The 23,098-nt window shown below is 42.0% G+C and overlaps 2 protein-coding genes across 2 annotated transcripts; one reads left to right on the top strand and one right to left on the bottom strand.

Annotated features, from left to right (window-relative positions):
- Positions 1 to 2,211: 2,211 nt before the first annotated feature.
- On the bottom strand, positions 2,212 to 4,080 carry LOC125905593 (heat shock protein 30-like). The gene has a single exon (XM_049603665.1). The coding sequence runs from the start codon at positions 2,997 to 2,999 to the stop codon at positions 2,424 to 2,426; it is 576 nt and encodes a 191-aa protein (XP_049459622.1). The 5' UTR covers positions 3,000 to 4,080; the 3' UTR covers positions 2,212 to 2,423.
- A 1,460-nt stretch (positions 4,081 to 5,540) lies between these two features.
- On the top strand, positions 5,541 to 14,982 carry stbd1 (starch binding domain 1). The gene is made up of 3 exons (XM_049603629.1): positions 5,541 to 6,204; positions 8,935 to 9,347; positions 11,008 to 14,982. The coding sequence occupies exons 1-3, from the start codon at positions 5,673 to 5,675 to the stop codon at positions 13,822 to 13,824; spliced, it is 3,762 nt and encodes a 1,253-aa protein (XP_049459586.1). The 5' UTR covers positions 5,541 to 5,672; the 3' UTR covers positions 13,825 to 14,982.
- The last annotated feature ends 8,116 nt before the right edge of the window (positions 14,983 to 23,098 follow it).

Genomic DNA, 23,098 nt, shown 5'->3' with positions numbered 1-23,098 from the left:
TATTTTGGCCGTGCTTTGGAAAGCAGAGCTAGATGGTAAACAAACATGGCAGCACACCGGTAAGGTAAGACAACATGTTTACATGTCGTTTTCTATATGTTCTCTGACATTTATCCTAACGATATGAGGCGGTCTTTGTGGAAAAAAGCTTGTTTAGTGGACTAACTTTGCACTTGAAGGTTGCCCGTTCACTTACGTTTTAACAGGTCTGACGCTACTATGCGCCCCGGCTGTATCTAGGCTAAGGGCCAACATGCTAACTATTATTTTTATGTCACTTGTCACGTGAAACAAATTTAGTACAATAGGAGACAGGTTAGCACTCTCGCCTCACAGCAAGAGGGTTGCCGGTTTGATCCCGAGCGTGGGAGCCCTTCTGTGCGGAGTTTGCATGTTCTCCCCGTGTCAGCGTGGGTTCTCTCCGGGCACTCCAGCTTCCTCCCACAGTCCAAAGACATGCAGATTGGGGACTAGGTTAATTGGTGACTCTAAATTGTCCGTAGGTGTGAATGTGAGTGTGAATGGTTGTTTGTCTCTATGTGTCAGCCCTGTGACAGTCTGGCGACCTGTCCAGGGTGTACCCTGCCTCTCGCCCGATGTCAGCTGGGATAGGCTCCAGCCCCCCCGCGACCCTCAAGAGGATGAAGCGGTTAGAAGATGAATGAATGAATGAATGAAGGAGACAGGTTGAAATAAACCGAAATTTCCCTTTAAGGCTGATGTAGCATACACAATCACAGTCCCCCAATCCCAAATGCATCCCTTACAGACTCGTTGAGCCCTAACCCCTTACAGTGCCCCAATTCTCCGTCAGGTTAAGAGCCTGACGGAGCACCACTTACCCTCACGTGAACGCGCAAAACCAAGGGAAAGGCCAAGACAAGGGCTAAGGGGAAAAAATGGAATTGGTCCTAGGTCTGTAAGGGCTTAGGGCTTGAGTCAACGAGTCTGTAAGGGATCCATTTGGGACTGGGGGACTGTGTCCAACAAACATAAAACCGAACCTACACCTTTGTATCATAATATAATATTACATTTAGCAGGACAAAGGATTTTAATTCACCCAACCCTGGTTATTACAAGTATGTGCTAATACTAGTCCATCTATTGGGTATTAGTTTTTCATTTGCCAGCTAATAGTTACTGTTTAATACTAAGCTGTTTAATATAAGCTATATAATATAAGCTAATACTTACAGTCTGTTGTTCAAACTACAGCTGAAATGTCACTAGTATCACTGACACAAGTGTACCTAATGGTCACATTATTACTCTTGATATGTCCTGCATCCATTTTGAAGATCCTTTCCAGATTATATGATGTTTTATGACTAAGTTCAGGAACAAAGACCACTCCTCAGGCGCATTCTGTTTTTGTACTAAAAGTATTTAAGCACACTGGATTCGTTCCACTTCCCTCTGACTCAGTTCTCACATAGCTCTCCCCCCAAAAAACTTTTTTATTTTTTATTTTTTTGCTGTAATCTCTCTCTGTAACCACCAGGTGGCTCTACCCGCAAACTCCTCCACTCAGCCTTTCCATCTTCAGACAACACTAGACTGCCATCGCACTCCACCCCCCACCTGTACACGACTCCCATTTCTCCCTACACCGCCCTACCTTTTTCTCCATCCCTCCCATACCCCTGACCCTCATCCCTTCATCCCCCAACCCTTAACCCTCATCCCTTTATCCCACATCCCTTGACCCTTATCTCTTTATCCCACGCCTCTTGACCCTCACTTCATCCCATGACCCTCAAACTTTCATCCCTCATCCCTTGACCCTCATCCCCCCAAACCTCATCCTTTCATTCCACATCCTGTATGTAACTCTCTTTATACCACATCCCTTGACCCTTATCCCTCCATCCAGACTCTCAATCCATCATATGCAGTCAACTAACATGAATCTATATCTCTATTGGTGTGATCTTTGTTAGTGACATTTTTGTATTCAAATCATTTTGGATGGCTTGTTAACCCTCACTAACCTGAACTCTTAGGCAATGTTCCATCAAAATAAATGTTTCTTGTTGTTCAAACGGCAGTGCAAACACATCTGGGCCTAAAAGTTTACTTCATTCAACTGTTTATAGATCGCAGTTGTCATGAACCAAGAGAACAATGGCCAAGAGCAAAGCAGCTAAAGGAGAGTGTTCTACAAGCTTTGGCCACAAGAGGTCAGGAGTGCACAAGGTTCAAGTGGTCATATAAACACTCCCTGTGATGACTGATAATAACTGAAGGTGGTGTGTTGTTTCATTGTTTCGAGATGTTTATTTGTCACCAGCTCAGACAAAAGAGAGTGGAGAATATGAATCAACTTTTTAATCTATCTGTTAAACATTTTCATGTATACAAAAGCTTATATGATTATAATTCAATCATTTTATTGAAAGTTAATCTACACAAGTTCAACATCATGCACGTGAGTCCATGTTTCCAGGTGTGCCCTGTGTGCTGCTGTCGTCTGTGTGTGTTTCCTCCTCCGAGCTCCTCTTGATAGTCAGCTCTCTCTCGGCCTCCTGTACACATGGAGCTTTGGCTGCCTGGATGTGGAGCTTCCCGTCTGGAGCCAGGCAGCAGGTGACAGCTTCAGGGTTGGATCCTTGGGGCAGATCGAACTCCTGTCTGAACTCCTGGAGTCTGTAAGAGTAGGAGCCTTTCCCGTCCTCCTGCTTCTTCTCTGTCTTCCCGCTGACTCTCAGCTTCCTGCCCTCCTGTCTGACAGACAGCTCCTCTGGGGAAAAGCCTCGAGTGTCCAGGGTCAGGCCGAAGTGCTCTCCCTCTTCCTCCAGCTGCACGGCCATGCTGGTTTGGAAAGGCTCTGTCTGCTCCTGGATCTTGTGTTGAAGTTTGTCCATCAGCTCCAGACTGCTGCGGAGCTCCTGTAGGTTTCTCTGCAGTAGATCCTGCGGGTCGAGCAGGGGTCTGACCTCTGGCCACAGGACGCGTACAGGCCAGAGGGTTGAGTGGTGTCCATGAGAGCACAGCATCCTCAGTGTGTGTTCAGTGTTGAGTCCTCTTGCTTAAGTGTGTGTTGCTTTCTGTCTCAGCAGTGGGGCTGTCCCAGCTTTTATATTCTCACTGGAGGAGCTCCAGAGTCTTCAGGAACTTTCCTGTCGTTACCACATCTCTCCACTGGGTGGGGCCATTACTCAGGCGTGCTGATGTCACTTGAATCATTCCTGTGTGCTCTTGAAATTTCCTCTGTGACAGATCTCACCTTTATGTATATTTATTAATGTTTCTCTATTAATCCAAGAGGATTACTGACACCATGCGTACTATGTAGTAGCCTTTGCATCCATTATTGTATCATCTTTGTCAGATCAATATCCCAGGCCTGCGTTTTGCCATGTTTACTGGAATATATTGATTGTAAGTATCCAGTTATTCCGATAACACAAGTGAGAGGACATGTCCATGAGAGTTAACGATATTAATAATACCAATTCATTATTAAATTTGTTACATTTCAGTCTCAAACCTTACACTACTGTAAGCTCGCTTTGAAATCAGACCAACACACAGCTCTTACAGTTGAGAAGATGCCCTAAAATGTTTTTTTTATTTCCGAAAAGGACCTTCCAAGTATACGTTTTATGTGTAAAGCAGAGCCGCAATCCCTTTTTATGGGGGTAAGGGCGAACCATTTTTAATCAACCCCTCCTGCAACCCAACCCTCCAGGGAGGTCTGGGTGAAGACATTTTGAAACTGACCATTTAAGAGCATTTTAAACCACAAATCTTAGATCAGGGGAGCTCAAAGTTTTGATGACTGAGCGCCATTTTAAGGAGCCAGCATATAATTTAAGGCCACACAGGAAAAGTGCACACACTGACGTTTTTATGACATCCAAAGCAAAACAAAAACTTTATAAATCAATGGTTATATAGCCAATATCATGCTCGTATTGCATTTTAGTGGGCGCTATTATGAGGGGCCCTATTATGCGCTAGTTACAAGTTATGAAGCACACACACACACACACAGTTTCAGGTAGCAACAGTGTGTCTCACAGCCACTTTTACGTTACATCCACTTGCAGATACTTGATATTGGACACATTAACATACATATTACACAGCAATCATCATTGCATATCTGTATAAGACAAATCTACAAAAGAAAATAGGAAATTATTAGTTTAACTTGATAGTTTTTTATTGGCAAATTATAGTTTTTTAAGTTAAGTTAAGTTCTTTGAGTTCTTCTTTGAACACGGGCGTATTTCCAGGTGGCAGTCGGGCCCCTCCACCCCATGGGCCCCAGTGCAACCGCACTGCATGCTCTGTCTATATTTACGCCCCTGTTTCTATCCATAGACAGTATATTACATACAGTAGATGTCAAACGGCATGCCCCCAGTTTGGAGAAGCAGGCTGGAGTCTGACATGGAGGCTAAACAGTCTACTGCTGTGGAGGGGTCAGCAATAAAATCTATTTTAGCCACCTATAAAAATCAATATGAGATTAAGTGCATGCTATATTGAGAGCATTTTCAGTGCTTTACCTTAATGTCAGACAGTGATTTTCAGTGGGAAAATGGAGCTGTTATATTGCTCTCTTCAAAGCCAGACTCCATTGAGAAAATCACTGATTTAACACTGCTGACTACAGGAGCTGCTGGTCTACATCTACGTCCGTCAGTTAGTTAGTTTGTGTTATTGTGTGACTTCAGCGTTTAAAAGGGTTAGTCCTGATTCAGCAAAGTCACACAATAACACAAACTGACTAATTAATCAAAGCAGTGGTAGATCAGCAGCTCCTGTAATCAGCTATGTTAAATCACTGTTTTTCTCAATGGAGTCTGGTGGCTTTGATGAGAGCATAGACGGGGCACTGAAGCGCATAACACCTTCCCCATCAAAACAGGCAGTCTGGTGTAAAAGGTAAAGGAGTCAAAATACTCTCAATATAGCATACACTTAAACTCATATTGATTTTCTTAGGTGGGACTTTTACAGGGGGCTCAAACCACTTCTTCACTGATATATATCTCCTTTAGTTTTCCAGTGTCGTAGCACTATGCTGCATCCAGTAAAAAGCGCTGTCCTGCACCATGAGAAAAGCATTGGTGTGTGTACGAGTGCAGATGATCTCACTGTACTGATGAAGGCAATAATCTTAGACCACAGAAGATCTATCATGGGGCATGAGGACAACATATGTAAGAGGGTGCCAAAAGTGGTGTCACATCTCCAGCACAGATCAGAGTTTTTAAGTCCTAACTGTGCCATTTTACTAAGGGTCCAATAAATCCTATTGATAAGTATAAGTATACCCTACAAACCCACTTCAAACAATCTGAACTGTCCCTTTAACTGTGGTGATTCAGTGTAAAATATGTAAACTGGATCTAAAAATGAAAACATATCCAAATGTTTGGCACAGTGAAAGTGTCAAATAGATTTAATGCTGGTTTGTTGATGTGTATTTTTTTAATTACACACATCCTACAGCTTAATAAGAGACATGAAGAAACCGTGGTCACACACACTTACACACACACTCTGGGTGGAGGTGACCATTTGTCCTGCCTTTGATGAGACTAATCCTTTCAGTATCTCTTCATGCTGTGTTGCCGTGGTTTCACTGGATCCAAATCCCATCAGTGGGATGTGTGACTCAGGCTGCAAAAACAAGTCCCTTTCCCTTTTTATGAATGAATGCCCGAGTCCCCGTGATGCGCTCAGCCAATGAGAAGCCCGCACCTGCACCGTTTGCAGCTCTGCAGCAACAAGAGGTCACTACACTTGGAAACGTGGAGGAGAGCACGCACAGCACAGCAAGGCACGGCACAGCACGGCTCGACACAGCAGCGACAGCCTGCAGCAGCTTCAGTCGGATCAGCCAGGCCTTCTCACACACACATGCGCACACACACACACAAATACATCACAGACGGGCTTTTTTGCAGCACACCGCGATGCCGCTGAGTAACGGCAACACCGTGGCCGCGGAGAGACGCATGGATCTGGCCTCTCTCTTCTGCATGATCGGGCGCCACGGTCCCGCCGTGGCTCTGGCTGTCATTGCGATCGTGTCGGTGCTGGCGGGTTTCATCATCTACCGGACCGTGAGGGGGAAGCGGAGGAAGGCCACCGCCGGGGACGGTGACAGCGGGAGCCCCGGAGCGGAGAAGGACGCATCGGTGATCCCTCCTGAGGAAGCACACAGCTCCGTGGAGTCAACAGGTAAATAACGGAATATTATCTATAGGTGATGGTGTCTGTATCCAACACCTCTGCCTTCAGTCATTTAGAGTAAAAATCAAGCACTCAAGTTACACTAGGACACTGGAATATTATATACATATGATCATAATACTATGAGGACACCATGTATCTACACATGTAACAGCATACTGCAGATAATATCAGTGTAAGTCATGTCTGGGTTAAGTTACACTGACACTGTAATAGATATTAAGCCACTACTAACTCTGGGTCATTGGTTAAATGTTGGAGATATTAAATAACCATAGTAGTAGGGGAGACCGGGGTTGGTTGTCACATTTTACCCTTGTGTGAATTGCACATCATCACCAAAAGATCTTACAGTAGTCATTCCTACATTAAACTAAAGCATAAGGTCTTGGCTTGAAATGAGTGTCTCTTTCATTTTTACAGCTGATTGTAACAAGAAGTAATTAACCATCAAAGACACCCTGACACACTGGGACAACCAATCCAATCACAATGTATGGGATTGGTTGTCCCTGCAGTTGACAATGTGGTTTCAGGGGGGAAAAAGATTTTAAAAACATGTAACTTTTTAATTTTTTGACACTTTCGCCGTCAGAGTATTATTTTTAAGTTCCCAGCCACCACCAGCATTTTTGATCATATTCACTAATCTTTCAAGGCCAACAGAATAATTTGTTCTATTAATATGTTTACAGTATTTACATGGAACTAAAGAAGAGAATGTCTGTTTTTAAACACACAAGAAAACAACATTTTATTCTATTTTATTTCATTCCTATTTATATATTCGATTGGATATTGAAGATATGAAATAACCGTAGTAGTAGGGGAGACCGGGGTTAGTTGTCACACTTTTTACTCTTGTGTGAATTACTCATTATCAAAACATCTTAGAATAGTCATTCCTACATTAAATGAAAGCTTAAGGTCTTGGCTTGAAATGGGTATCCATTTCATTTTTACGATTAGGCTAATTCTAACAAGTAATGAACTATCAAAGACATTGTGACAATCAACCTCATCAATGTATGGGGTTGGTTGTTCTTGCATTTATCCAAGGGTTTTCAGGAAAAATAATAATTTAAAAAATAAAAATTTCAACAAAAGTGTAACTTTTTAGTTTTCTAACACTTTCCACGCCAGAGAATTATTTTTAAATTCCCAGCCACCGCCAACAATTTGAGCATATTCACTAATCTTTCAAGACCCATATAATACTTTGTTCTATGAATATGTAAACAGTATATACATGAAACTAAAAATGAGACCTTCTGTTTTATAACACAAATAAACCATTTTATTCTCTTATTCCATTACTTTTCTATCACCACTTGAATTTGTGCATTTTCATAAAAGAAAATTGGTATAAAAAGCTGAGAAAATGCATTGTTGTCAACAACAGTCATTTTAAAGTACAAAATTAATCTCACATTTACATTTTTTTGTTTTTTTTTCTCATTTCCTTGCATCAGTTCGAATTGTGTAAATGAAAATAATAGTAATATTGATAATGAACATAATATTCTGTTTGAGGTACAGCGGAACACGTTGCCACATTCAGTGATCTTCCAGTGTTCTGTTGTCTCATCTTGTCCATGTGTCATTGTCACCATTACAAAGATCTCGTTTCATCCCACCAAACTCGTTTGCTTCTTCGTCCAAATCAGATTCAGAATGTTGATCAAAACAGGAAGTGTCAGAGTCTGAGGCCAATGAACATCTCCATGGCTTGCGCAACCGTAACTTTTCCATCAGCGCTGGCATTTGTGCTGTTCTATTTGACAAGATGTGTAACAGCGCCCCCTATCTTATAACAGTGAATACACAGATGGCCAGAATATCTTGTCAATGGCATGGAAGCGTACTGTCATAAATGATGGAAAATCTTGTCAGTGGCGGTAAACAGTTAAGCTAGCTACCAAATGGCTTTAGCTTGCTAGCTAAATGTTGACTCAAATCAAAGCTTTTACTTTCAACTGTCTAATAAGTCCTTGATTTTTTTCTGCAAACAAAACATATAATGAGCTCATAAAATATGATGTATTGTTATAGATTAAACTACTCCACAATAAATAAAATTAACTGTGGATTAAAAGTTGAAATTGGCTCCAGCTGCAATAGACAAATGCTGCTTACAGGTGGCTGTATCCATGCTAATAACCCACTAATATAATATGTAATAAAGCAACTATACAAAGGCTATTTTTTTTAATATAAATTATGTGTTCTTTTACCTTTGATTTGTAAAGTATATTTTGTTAATATTAGTACACTGGATACAGCTAAGACACACTGAGAAAAAAAATGACTAAATAAACATAATGGCTGGATTAAATAAAGCCTTAACTAAAGGAGACCTAGAAACAACAAACTACTGTCACACTGATTACTTGTGATTATGTCTTTTTGCTTAATATATTAATTTACAATTTTCAGTAATTGCCTCCTATGAATGAATGACCAAGATAAAAAAAAAAAAAAAAACATGATAAAAACAAACAAGACAAAGATACCGGTGTCCAAAAATAGTTGGTAGAAGTAAAACGTACATGTCCCTACCCCTTTCTTACCCCCCCTTGCTTCCCTAGTTATAAAATCGGATATGAATTTTAAACATACAACATCAAAATTAATTAAATACAAACTCAGTATGCTATAAATTATGTTAGTGTATAGTATCACTGTAAAGTATTCTGTTTGTTTTTTTTCTTGTTATAGACGTTAGTGATGAAGGCTCATCAGACGTGAAGCAGGATGTTGAGCCGATTCAGCATGATCTCAAACTGAGGCACCGCCGTGCCGCTCCTGAGAAGAAACCTCCACTTTATTCCCCTCCTGAGAGTGACATCCAAGTCCCAGCCAACAAGCGCAGCACTTCAGATAACACAGAGGAAATGGCAGCTGTGTTTGACTCACACGAAGAGGCAGAGACGTATGCAGAAGAGGCCACTCCGAGCCTGCTAAGTGATACTTACACTGAGGCTGAAATGGTGGTGGAGGATGCTGTTGATTGCCAGCAGGGCGAAACAGATGACATGATTAAGGATGTGTTGGAAGAGGTCCATGATAATGATAGCTGCTGGAAGGAGCCTGAGCCAATTAGTGTGGAGAACCACAAGGAGGAAGAGGAGGTAAGCAGCCATCTGTCTCTGTGTGAGGTTATATTCAAGCTACAGAGAAATATGAAATTCATCAGTCGCAGTTGATCCATTTCAAATGTGTTGATTATTGAGCTTTAGAGGTGCTGGTAGGTGATGTGATTTGTAACTTGTAGACAGAGCCAGGTCAGCTGTTTCCCCTTGTTTCCATTTTTTAATGTTTTGCTAAACTAAGGCCCTGATCACACCAAGACATGTTGCAAGAAACACATTGTTGGCATCAATGGTTTTTGCACTGCCATTTCATGGCGCAATTTTTGTTTTGGCGAGCAAGCTAGTTAGCTGTAAGAGAGGTACAGACATATTGAATCAATTTTTTAAATGAAAATAATAATAGGCCTTCCCCCTAACAGTTGACCAGACTTTAGTCGACTAGAAAGGTAATTAGTCGGCAGATTTCATTGGTCGCTTAGTCGTGAAACTCTTTTAGGAGCTGCGCCTTGTTAAAATAAATCAAAACCTATATGATTGGACCATGTGGGAATTTGATTTGAAAGGACAGACACAGGAAGAGTCCACACTCAGCAGTCACACAGGAGTCACATTAATTTCCAGGGCTGGTACCTGCGGTTATTCCACAGGCTAGTTAATAACACAGGACAGGACAGGACGAACCCAAGGTGATATGTAAACTCATCTTCATTGGTCGACTACAAACATGACGTATCATCTGAAACATGGAAGTAGCTACATGCCCATTAGCCCACAGCGTCATTAACAGGCGGCTCGCTCAGTGTGTGACGTGCACTTGTAGATAAAATATAGGCCTATATTAATGAAGGTTCATTAGTACGGTTTTGTATTTCTCTGTAATGTAGCACAGTGTTAACAATGTTACTGATAATATTCTTTCTCACACCTTCAACCCAAACCATTGTTTTGCCCCGCCCAAAATATATAATATAATAATTAAATTAATATCATAAACATGCAGGCGACTGGTTGAGTAATGGCCCTAAATGACGACTATTGGTCGACTGGGAAAATTCTTAGTCGGAGGTAGCCCTAAATAATAATTGGCTAAAACACATTGTAGTAAAATCACAATACACACAATAAATAACACAAAGATGCACAGTAGAGACAACAACAATGGACATGGTTCCAGTAAATGGAGGTTACAAACTTAGCAAAGTGACTGTATTTGGTTTGAAAGACATTTTCTAAATATTCTTGGTTGCAGCAGCAGCAGCTCCATAGCATCTTCCCAAGGCCAATTGTAAGAATTCTTTAAAAAGGGCATGAACAGGATCAGCCACAGTTTGTAGGCCATGCCTTGAAGCAACACATCCAGGTGTGATCTGGCCTAAGCTAGCCCAAGGTGCAGCTATAGCATCATATTTAGCGAGAGTGGTATCGGCCTTCAATCTCATCTAACTCTCTTCATGAAAGCAAGTAAATGAATACCCCAATTGGTCTGAACTATTTCTTTAAGGATTTGGAGCACCAACCCAGTGGGAATATGTCTCTCACATCTACATATCCATTTCCCACAGACCTCATTCTCTCTGTGGACCAGAATAGCACAGACTAGGAGATCAGCCACAGGCAGTTTATGTGTCTTGTGTTTATTTTTATCTACTGTCTGACAAAGTAAGACCTGAAGATGTTGACTTTCCATTCATGTGTCTAGGTGTTAGAGGCAGAATCCCAGGAAGAGGAGGACGCAACCACAGACAAGGGCGTTTCTGACAAGACGAGAGAAGAGGAGGAAAACTCCCAGTGTGCTTTGAAGAGTCCAGTGCACTTTGAACAAACCCTGAATGAAAACAGCAATGATGACAGACTACAAGCTGATCAAACCATAAACGACAAAGAGTCCAACTCGGAAGAGCCTGCCATTCATATTGAAGATATACCGATCCCTCCCATCTGTCATGGTGAAGATGAAGAGTTTCAGGAAGAGAGCCCAGATAGTATTGATTACAGTAGTTATTCCGGCAACACTCATCTCTCTCCAGAAGAGGAAGAGAAAAATGAGGGTGATGAGGCAAAGGGGGAGTATGAAGACCAACAGGTAATTGGTCAGCAAGATGAGATCTGGTCCTCAACATCTGAGCAAGAAATAAACTTGCCATCTACACAGCAGGAGCAGTGTGATGTGACAGACAAGGTGACACCACCTAGTCAGGATAGTGGTAGGGTTGAAGATGATGATCTAGCTGGTGAAGAGGTTACAGATGAAGATGGCTTGAACCAACTTACAGCTGCCAAATTTGACACCTGCTCATCAGAGTTCGATGAGCAAGATGGGGAGATTGAACAAGAGGAAAATGGTCTAACGTGTGACCAAGAGGACGGTGTTCTCGACAGTGACCAAGGGGAAGAGAAAATGACCCCTGACGACATTGTTGCCTGTAATGAAGAACAAAACAGTCCAAGTGTGGCATCCAGTCCTGCTGTGCCCTGTTTGAGTGCACCCATAAAAATTGATAATCATCATGATGGCCTGTCAGGTGTCACTACTGATGCAAAAGCTCAAATCTCAGGCATTGCAGAACTCCCTGACTCGCCAACGGATTGTCAACCACCACAGAAAGAAGATGAAATAGCTTCATCTGTGGATGAAGATGCTGATTCTACTGCTCTCGGCCCTCAAATGCCATCAAATGAGCCAGATGGTCAGTCTGAAAACAATGAAAATGGCACAACTATGGTGTCAAATAAAGAATGGGATGACCAAGTGAATGATTCTCATTTTCAGTCTTGCTACGAAGACCAACAAAGTGTCCAGACAAAAAGAAATGAAGCGGAAGAGGCAAGTGTTGCCTTTGCGCCTGACATAGTACTTTGTGATGGTGAAATCATTACCACCCCTGTAATGGCTGAGATTTTTGACAAGGCGAGTGTTGCTGTTGATCCTGAAACGGCTGAAAACATACCATCTGTAATAGTTGAAGATGTATCATTTCCTCAGCTGCCATCCATTTGCCAAGACCAGCAAAGTGACTGCATCTGGGAAAGTGAAGCTTTTGACAAAATGAGGGATCCTTCTACAACAGGTGCAGCTACTTACAATAATGCTAGCCTTACTGCATTTTTAACATCTGAGGAAAAGCCTGGCTCTGACATGTTGTCCTCCTCCCAAGACCTAAAAAGTGACCACATGGAAAATAACAAAACCTTTGAAGAGACAAAGGTTAATTCTGCCATAGAGGCACCTGCTTGTGATGATGCTGCCATAACTTCACCAATAATATCTGAAGAATCTCAGCCTGACATGTTTTCCTCCTACCAAGACCAACAAAGTACTGCTCCTGCCATGACCAAGGTCATGGACAACCCCTTGTATCAATATTACTTGCTGAATTTGGAGCAATGTCAGATAGGGGATAATGACATATCATCTGCTTGTGTTGGTGAGGAGAGTGGGATTTCAAGCATGACTGTCAGCCCTGATGCTGGTAATGAGTTTGACGTGATCTTTGAAAATATGCCCGTTCCGGTGATGAATTGTGATCTACAGTCCAAGGGACAATCAGAGGCTCAAAACCACCTCTTTGCCGATGATATAGCCTTATCCATCATTAAAGAGGAAACAGCAGGTATGGTGTTTGGGCCTTACCCATCATGTCACTCCCAGCCTACCCCCAGTCAGCTCACATATCGGACTTCTTATGAATCATTTGCAGCCAACGAGGACGTTTTTGGCCATGAGGTTGAGGAGAGTTACCACAGAGTGATAGATCAGTTTTGTGTGCAGATTGCAGACAGTGTTGCTAGCTTCACAGATGAGCTGGAAAAGCAGAGGGATGTGAAAGTTGTTGTCGAGGATGTCGAGGTCAAAGAGAAGAAGGTAAGAGTAAGTGCTGAAAATAAAGACGAAACAAAAGCAGAGGAGAAAGAGGAGGACTATGAAAGGACTGAAATCAGTATCATGGAGGCAACTATGGACCATAATGAATGGATCATGGATAGTAACTACCAAGTCCTTCCCTGGATGAATCTCTCTGCCCCATCTTTTGCCCAAGACCACTCAAAAACCAACCAGCTGCCCACTGAAGAGTGCCAAAGCAGCTCTGCTGTAATGGACACCACTTGTACAGATACAGATATCCCACCTTCCACTGAAGTCAAACAAACCAGCACTCTCTCCCTTGTCGACGAAAACACGGAAACTAACAAAAAGGTTGTGGCGGTCCAGCCCATGACCCAGAATGTCAATGTGACCTTCCGTATCCATTATTTAACCTATTCACCGTACCAAACGGTGGCCATCACAGGGAACCAGCAGGAGCTGGGGAACTGGAAGGGGTTCGTCCCGCTAGAGAGAGCCAAGGATGGGCACTGGTCTGTGGTCGTCAGCCTGCCTGCAGAGAGCCACGTGGAGTGGAAATTTGTGGTCGTAGACAAGGGTGAAGTGTGTCGCTGGGAGGAGTGTGGCAACCGTCTCCTCGATACAGGCTTCGGAGATGACCTGCTGGTGCACAAATGGTGGGGACGCTTGTGAGAGGTGAGGTGTGAGGAAGATTGAGGGTGGTACAGTGAGCTTTGGTACTGGATACTGAACCAGATCGAGGTCAAGTTTATTGCACAGACTGTCACAAGGACCCACATGATGATACATACCTATTTATACTGTATCATATCATGAAAACATCCTAGTAAGAATTCGTTTAGCAAATTTGAGGGTCCTCAAGAGGTGTACTGTGTTGGTAAAACTGGTATACATTTGAAGGGTTAAAGGTTGAACGAAACATATTTTAAATGTCAGTGTTACATATAATCATTGTTGTGATGTTGCAACTTTTAAGTTGAACCATTTTCAGCTCAGATTCCTTGATGTATTTTGACCCACATACTTTTAACACCATGATCAGTGGGATAAAACCGTCATCTAATGGGACTTTTCTCAGAGGACTGCCCTCTAATAGCCAGTGATTAAGTGAATCTTTCAGGGAACTGAAAGGATTGCCACCAGTACACAGAAGCATTACATAAAATGTCTTCCCTTTTTCTGTGGCAGTATCTATAATTATGCAAATTGGACCTCTTTAAAAGGGTTACGTGATGGAAGTGTTTAATTTGTGTAAATGGAGATTTTATTATACTGTCCATATGCTGCTTGAATATCCCCCAACAATCTATGAGAATTAATGCACATAGTTCACTTTTACTACAGCAATAATGAAAGCAATAAATGTATATTGTATACTATATGACTGGTGTTATATCAGGTATTCTAATGTGTTTACCACTAAACTGTGATATAGTTGTAACTTCGATGCTGCTTCTATCCCGTGGGACTGTGTGCATGCAAGATTGTCCCATCATTGTTCCATGAATGTGCCTTTCAATCATGATTTTTCTATTAATTTGTCATAGTACATCAAAATTGTGTGGCTTTTGTTTTAAAACAGCTTTGCTGGCCATCAGTTTCAATGTTTCACGACAGCTGTATTAAATGACTTACAGTATATTGATTAGTTTCTTAAAAACAACGGTCACCTCTTTTTGTCAAGTTTCAGTGCTTCATTAATTTAGACCATAGTCTTGATATCTCAGATCATGTCAGAGTATCTTGTTATGCAATACTGTGATGATAATGCTAATCTTGAATGTCATTAAGGTGAAGTTGGTTACCAAATAAACTAATCTTCCAAATATGTCATATCTGGAATTATATGTTTGTTGTTACGTCATTGAAAGACTGGATGTCCGAAAGGCAATTGAAGAGTTTTGTTCCTAAAATGTGTCCTACTCACTAAATAATCGATAATTTGACAATCTATTTTCAGTGTTCGGAACTACTTGAATATAGGCTGGATCATTTGATGCACAAAAATTCAATTTTTTATTTCCAAAGATAAATTAGCAGTCAAAGCACATGAAAAAATATCAACCAAAATGTACCTAGTATGGTCTGTACCAAATCAATTTTACGTCATCATCATTTTGTCCACTAATATTCATATTTTACACCAGCAACTCTCTGAATATGTAGTTTGTTTGAGATAGGACGTCTATGCCTTCAAATCACTATTACATTGTGTCTTAGTGAGAAGATATTATTTAATATAGGAATATGTATTTAGAAAGGAGACTCCGGTCCATTTGTGAGAGAGTCCATTTCAAATGCTCATTATTTTAATTCACTATGGCAGATTCCTCTCTATTGTTTCTCAGCCAAGCACCAACATGCACAAATGATGTGCTCTTGCTCTCTAAATTCTGGTGAATCATTAACGTCTGTCGCAACAATTGAACAGCCAAACACAGACAGATTCAGTCTCGAGGGGTCTTGTGAGGTAATGCACTGAAAAATCTTTGAACTGATGCCTAAATCTACCTCCGTCTCTGTGATTCGGACCAAAAGCCAAGACCATGACCTTGTTCCGAGTCCAGCTGGCTCCAAGGTGGCTCATGCAGAGAAGGCGTCATTAGCAGGCGTGTTTTCATGCCAGCTTGTCAGCTCCACTCAGCTCCGCGCTGAAGGTGACATCACTGCGTCTGAAAAAGAGGGAGCTCTTCATCTTCCAGTACAGTTCAGGGACTCTGTGGATGGTGAATAGTGCATGCTCACACATACGCATGCAGAAATTCAAAGTTATGCCGGCCCTGTAAATGATTCATCTGCACTGCAGGGTGCAGCAGGGTTTGTGAGGTTATTTTGGAGGATAAAACCAAATGGAAACAGTGCTGAAACGGAGGGTGGGGGATGGCACTACTGGAAAATGTTAGTTTTGGCTAAATCCCAATACACCTCTTGCCCCTACCTCTTAGCCATTACCCGTCCATTTTGCACGTTCACATCCAGAGGTAGGGTGTTCACATTCTTGTTGGGATAGAGGGAGAGGGCGACGTGTTAGGTCTACAAACTGAGGTTTTTCAGAGGCAAACATCAAGCTGACCACTACAAGAAATCAGACAAGATGGCTGTATGAGCAACCAAAGAAACCCACAGATGTATTTCCTTTGTTAAGAAAGTTTTAAAAACTACAGTAACCTTTGTATTATCTTAATCCATTTACCTTTAACAAGCATAACCAAAAAATACTTTGTATGCCAATATTTCAGAAGCTAACTAGCTAGCTAGCTAACGTTACATAGATATTGCCAATTGGTGCATAACAGCCCAACATTCTAACATATTTCCATGTTGCACTGCCCCCTATTGATGGCATTTACCAAATTTGCTGCACTAATATCAGTGCTTTTTTATTTGATGACTTGTTTGATTGATAGTCTCAAGTGCTACATCGTAGGCTACTGGACTTGCTTGAGTTTTTTGTTTCAGTTAATAGTGTGAAACTTAGGGTGCTTTCACACCTGCCCTGTGTGGTTCAGTTCAATCGAACTCAAGTTTGTTTGCCCCCTAAGTGCGGTTCGTTTGAGCAGATGTGAACACAGCGATCACACCACCAAAACAACAACTGGACCGAGACCTTCTTGAAGAGGTGGTCTCTACAAATGAACTCTTTTGCAGTTTGCTTATGGTGAGAACCAACTGCAGTCACATGACACAATGTTTGGGTTAAACATGAGCATGTTACAGTCCTGGAGGATTATTAATGTGCACCTCCTCCTGTACTGCCTTAATATGCACATTCAGCACATCCAATGCATCAAAACATTGTTTTCTAGTTAGAGCCGCGCCTCGTTTTCAAACTGTATGCTTTGACTAAAATGAACAATGACAGCAATATAGTCCACGATGAGCAGCGCTAAAATCAACCTGCGTAGTTGTCCCTCCATTGTGACATTAGAAAGTGTCACATTTATCTTGCAAGTGTACTCTTCTTCAACGTTTGCTTTACTTCCTGGATTTTTCCCACATGGAAATTCTGACCAATCAAGAGCAGCTTTCTCACACAAGGCATTTGATCTGGTCCGCTTGTAAATGCTGCCGTGAGAACACGAACCAACTCTAGGCAATTATACAACTTTGTAACAAAATGAGTCCCTGATTCGGACCAAAGCAAGACAACTCTAGGTCTGAAAGCAGCCTTAATTTATCAACAAATCGTGGCAACCGCAAAAGGATGCATATAGCTGGCAACACTCATCGCGTCTGTTTATGTATGTATGAAAACGCCAGCATCAACAGCTACCCATGACACATCCTGGTCTTGAAGGACTATACCATTTCATAGGCCTAAATTTTAACCGCTACCCTTGTAACTCTGTTCCAAGCAATAAGGTGGCACTGGAAAATGAGGGTCAGGAGTAAAAATAAGAATCCATAAATTAGATGTTAATGGTTCACTGGCAGTCCAGCAAACAGAGGAATTCAGTGTAAGTCTGGCACAGTGATTACTCAGAAAACTAAAGAATAATCATTCACAAAGGCAAGCAAAACATTCAGTGTGAATGAACAAGAAGGCTTAGGGCGAATAAATCAATGCACACATTCAAATATATGCATATATTAAACTGCTAAAAAAGAATATAACGCAGTCATTTTGGCAGCCTGATCAGAGGAACTAACATGTTGACCGTCAACTGTGTGCACCCACATGCAAATCTGACAATCTGTGAAACCTAATCCCTGCTGTCGTTCCACATTTGGAAAACCCCTTCTCCATCCAAAGTGACCAACACTTATGAGCGCCTCTTCTCGGGTGCTGGACCCTGAACCTTTGCAGCGTGAACACCATGCACCTTCTAGCCAAACACGGCCTCTGGGACTCATTTGACTCACTTCAAATGGGGTCGACACAACTCTGCCCAGGTGTTAGTCGCGTGATTTCTGGGGTCATTTCTATTTCAAAACAGGAGTTCGGGGAACTTTTGCCTGTTTGCCCCTGTACAGAGAGCCAAATATAACAAAAGATGATGTTATACAGAGGCTGTGTTTACACTGCAAGCCTCAGATGTCCGAAATATCTACTGTGTAACTAACCCTTCCAGACTAGCCAGTTTTGGACAGAATTCCTGACGAAACACCATGACAGGAAGCCAGCAGAGGTTATTGGTAATTTTAACATGATCCCCCAGGTCATGTGTGTTAGCTTTGTGGTGTGTAAATGCAGCAACCCCCCTCACTTGTGCTAATGCGGCAGCTGAGAGTGTGTGCACTTTCTAAGGTTGAAGGTAATCCTTTATTTAGACCCGGGACTTACAACTGACACCACTCATACTCTACTTATAGATAACTCTCCCTCTCTTTGTGTGTCGCCCTGTAGCTCACATAGACCTCCACACAAGTACACCTAAACTCACACACCATTTGTCAGACAGCTAAACAGTTAAGCCACTGTTGGACTGCTGTCTGATCACTGTTAAGGCTAAAGTATTAACACTGAGTCATCGGTCTGATCAGGAAACACCCTGCTGTCAGTCAGGTTGTCTAAAAAGATCAAAGCCTCACTACGCTAATGGTTATTCAGCTGTTGTGGATGGTAAATAATTGGTTGTCAATCAAAAAATAATGATAATACTAAAAGTCTGTATGTCTGATCAAAGTGTGGCCATTAAAGGGTGAGTTAAGGATTCTTTTTTTCAACCTGAACCCTATTTTCCCATGTTTTTGTGTCCAAATGGCCAATAGTCCAGTATTGACCGAGACTGTTGCAGATAGCAGTGGTAAAAAAGGCTGCAATATAACCACAGGAGCATGTTCTCACCATCAGTTTACATCGACTTAAAGTGCTTGTTTTAGTCACTGACATGTTTACTTACAGAAATCGACCTTAAGACCATTTTTTTGTAACTAAAAACAACCTACAAATTGCTGCCGCCAAACCCACCAGACTCCATTCAAATAAACAGTAATTTTATCATCATAAAAGACCCTTCATTCAAAGTTGACAGAAACAAAATATAACTCACAGAAACCATCTTGATTCATGTATCCACTGCTCTGTCAATCCCCAACTCTGGTTTGGTTGATATAAACCCTTAATTCACCCAGTTAGATGTTCAAAATCACTGAATTTATACATGCTAAAATTACTATTGAATTGAATGGAGTCTGGTGGAATTGCCTTTTGCAAATTCCCTGTTTTTTTTCCTATTTTTTGAAACATATCCAGTATTGATTGAGACCACTGACGGACAACCTCTCAGGGAATTTGTTGTCTGTCATTTTATGCCCACTAAAGTGCTTGTTTTTGTCACGGACAGGCTCAGATTGGGTTTGTAAGTGTTTGACAGCATCAAGGAAAGGACCGTACAGAGATTAAACTTTTCGTTAAAGAGTATAATCCTTTTGTTTAACCAAAAACAGACCTGAAATCGCCATCGCCAAACTTACCAGACTCCGTTTGAATTAACAGTCATTTTAGCCTGTCTAGACCCAGCATATTCTCACATCTAACTGGGTGAATTAAGGGTTTATTTAAACTAAACCAGAGGTGGTGATTGTTGGAACTGCGTAGAGATGAACCAGTATAATTATGTGAGGGTTTTTTTGTTTCTGTGGACTTTGCATAAAGTGTGTTTTACGATGACAAAAATGACTGATTATTTAAATGGAATCTGGTGGAACTGTCTTTGGCAATTTCAGGGCTGGTTCTGGTAAAACATAAAGGATCTTACTCTTGAACAAAAACACCTATCTCTGCAGGGATCCTTTCTATAAATTGTCAGACACTTAGAATAATAATTGGAACCTGTCAGTGGCAAAACACTTTTAATGGACGTAAATTGACGGTGGGGACGTGGCCTGAGTGGTTAGGAGTGGTTGTAGCCTGTTTTGCTGCTGCTGGCTGCAGTGCTTTGGCTCAATACTGGACCAGGTTTAAAAAAAAGTGATTCACATTCGACACAACAACATTAGAAAAAAGGATCCAGCTTGAAAAATATCAGACAAGGGGTTGGACTTACATTGATCAGGTGGTCAAAAACAGGACTCCAAATGACTAACAATGTTGCTTCATAACTACTGGATGTGTTTAAAGTTAACATTTTTTCAATGGTGAATTGACAGCTTGCTAACTCAGCATAGTACAAAAGACAATAAGTGACAAGTGGCGTGAAGCACTATGCTGTATAAAGGCTGCTGCTGCTGTGGGCAATCAGGGAAATGACACGCAGGTGAGCTGGTGGGAGGAGCCAACCAAGGTGTTAAACTGGAGGGAAAGGGGTTATCAGAGGGCAGGTGGGCGTGGCTGGGTCTGAAATGACATAACATGTTAGTGACGGTCAGTCATTAAAAGGGTCCCATGCCAAATTTTATGTCCATCTGGGAGGAAGTGATCAAACTGTTGCTCCACATAGCAGCAGATTGTTGCCTCGTACACTGAAACACGCAGTGATCCTTTGGTCTGACTTGGACCGCCAAGTGTGAAATTCTCTTACAGTTCAGTCTGCTGTCTCCTCTTACAGAAGCTGAGCACTCAGAGTGGGCAGCAGCTTTCCACTTGAACTTTGACCCAGGGGGATTACATGATAAGATCAATGTACATGTCTCCATGTGTGTGTGTGTGTTCATTTGTACTTTATTCTGTCTTTGGCGTAACACACTTGCATCTGACTATAACTGCTCAGCATGCTTCGACTCTGTCCTTGATTCATCCCAGTTTCTGTGTTGAATCAAACCGCTTTTTATTCCTGGAACAATAAATGTCAGTCTATTAATAGCGTAAGTGACGGAACCGACTTGTCGCTGGTCCATCGCTGCTCTCACTGGCTTTGAATTTCAATGATATGGGCTGTGAAAGGTAGTAAAACGTGTGATGAATAATAATTTTTCTGCTTAATCAGAAATACAATCTGAGGTTGTTTCATAATGGAAAAGTCCCTGGTGCCGGTGGCGGTGGTGGTTTGGGTGTGCCACACAGGCAGGCTATTTATAAAGCATACCACTCTTCCTTCCTGCTCCTTACTGTGTGGGGTCATTTTCTGACCTTCACTGGCGACTGTGGAGGCTGCTGACGCTGCTGCATGGCCATGAGGCGAGCAGAAAGGGTTAAATTAGAGCAGAAGGAAGCTGGGAGACTTTTATTTTTCAACCAAGCATGGTTGCCAAGCATGTGAGGAGATCTGATATGACTTCTTATACCATTAAAACATTATTAATTTGTATTATGTCTACGTAATATATCAGGGGTTTTATTCCTCTTTTACACCTCTTTAGTTATTGGCTTTTCAAACCCATATCCATAAACTGTGATATACACCAACATGTTCCTTTTTCCTGTGCATCAGAGAGCAGATTAGAAGCTTTTATGGATCTGTGCCACGCTGGGACAGCCCTCCACTGGTGATGTCATTGCTGGCAGTCCCAAAGGACACTGCAGTTGTGGGCTGAATGCAGTATGAGTGTGTATGTGTATGTGTGTCTGCAGATGTAACAGTACAGTATGTATGTATGGGAAATGTGAGTGAAAAGAGAGAGCGGACCATAGGCAGAGAGAGAGTAAAAGTGCACTCAGCTGCATACATAATGCAAACAAATCTGGAGGGTTGAGGCTTCCTAAAAGAGTTCAGGTTATAAAATATTTACAGTAATCAGACATTTCCGTTCTTAATACAGATTCTGGTGTCTCTGAATACTGTGATAGTGTGCCTGTTCTATCAGTCAATCTAAAACATCTTTACAGTTTTAACTTCCTTGTTTTTCAAAAAGCATTCGTGGCAATTTATAACAATGACCTTCCTTGTACTTATATGTATTTCCATGTCTTTGCTTCCTGTGTCACTGTATTGAGTCCTGTGTTGTATCGGCGAAGGTTCCCCTACATGTGGACCTTGGAAACCACACTGCGAACTCCACTTCCCAGGTGCTCTTTATTTAATGTCATTATAAGATGTGAGGTACAAGATAATTTGCCCTGATGAAAGTGGTCAGTCAAGTGTTTTGTTTTGTTCATGGATAATCTGCTATGTAGGAACTTGACTGTGATGATTGGAGGCTTAGATGATAAATGAAAGACAGTGGCAAAATCTGTGGTTTAAGTTTAAAAGGGGATTTTATGAATAACTCTGCAGGACTTTGCACTCTCCCTTGTATAACATGTAAACCATCACCAATACTTTACTGAAAACACAGATACCAAGACAACACTGATCCCTGGCTCTCAAATACTTTGACGAACTGGTACCCATTGAACGAGTTATTCAACAGAGACCCTAAGGGATCCTTGGGGAGAAAAACTATAGATGGGTAAAAATACCCCAGGGTTGGGAGAGAGTTACTGCCTCAAGCGAGGGAGTCCCAGTATCTCAGGGTCTCGTTAGTGAGTTAGGGTAGAATGGAGCGTGAGATGGATACGCAAATTGTTGTGGTGAAGAGGTAGCTGAGCCGGAAGTTGAAGCTTTCGATTTACTGATCCATCTACGTCCCAACCCTCACCTATGGTCATGAACGCTGGGTAGTGACCGAAAGAATGAGATTGCGGATACAAGTTGCCGAAATGAGGTTCCTCTGTGGGGTGACTGGGCTCAGCCTTAGAGATAGGGTAAGGAGCTCGGAGTAGAGCTGCTGCTCCTTGGCACTGAAAGGGGTCCGTTGAGGTGGTTCAGGCATCTGATCAGGATCCTCCTGGGCGCCTCCTGCTGGAGATGTTTCGGGCACATCCCACTGGTAGGAGGCCCCAAGGCAGACCCAGAACACACTGGAGGGACCTCATATCCTGTCTGGCCTGGGAACACCTTAGGGTCCCCCAGGAGGAGCTGGAGAGCAATGCTGGGGAGAGGGACGTCTGGGGTACTTTGCTTGGCCTGCTGCCCCCACAACCCGGCCCCAGATAAGCGGAGGATGGATAGTAAGATACATACTTTTTCTTTCTTCTGAGAAACTTTTGAATTCTCTCAAAAAACATTTGTGTTCTCCTGAGACA

Source organism: Epinephelus fuscoguttatus, linkage group LG18, assembly GCF_011397635.1.
Source record: "Epinephelus fuscoguttatus linkage group LG18, E.fuscoguttatus.final_Chr_v1".
NCBI classification, from domain to species: Eukaryota; Metazoa; Chordata; class Actinopteri; order Perciformes; family Serranidae; genus Epinephelus; species Epinephelus fuscoguttatus.
This window is presented reverse-complemented; position numbering and strand designations above follow the sequence as displayed.

What these genes read in the sequence shown, in the direction of transcription:
- LOC125905593 (XM_049603665.1), bottom strand. Translation starts at nt 2,999, where the DNA reads ATGCTGTGCTCTCATGGACACCACTCAACCCTCTGGCCTGTACGCGTC.
- stbd1 (XM_049603629.1), top strand. Translation starts at nt 5,673, where the DNA reads ATGAATGCCCGAGTCCCCGTGATGCGCTCAGCCAATGAGAAGCCCGCA. An exon ending in CAGCTCCGTGGAGTCAACAG is followed by an intron (nt 6,205 to 8,934) that starts GTAAATAACGGA and finishes TTCTTGTTATAG; the next exon opens with ACGTTAGTGATGAAGGCTCA. An exon ending in ACCACAAGGAGGAAGAGGAG is followed by an intron (nt 9,348 to 11,007) that starts GTAAGCAGCCAT and finishes TCATGTGTCTAG; the next exon opens with GTGTTAGAGGCAGAATCCCA.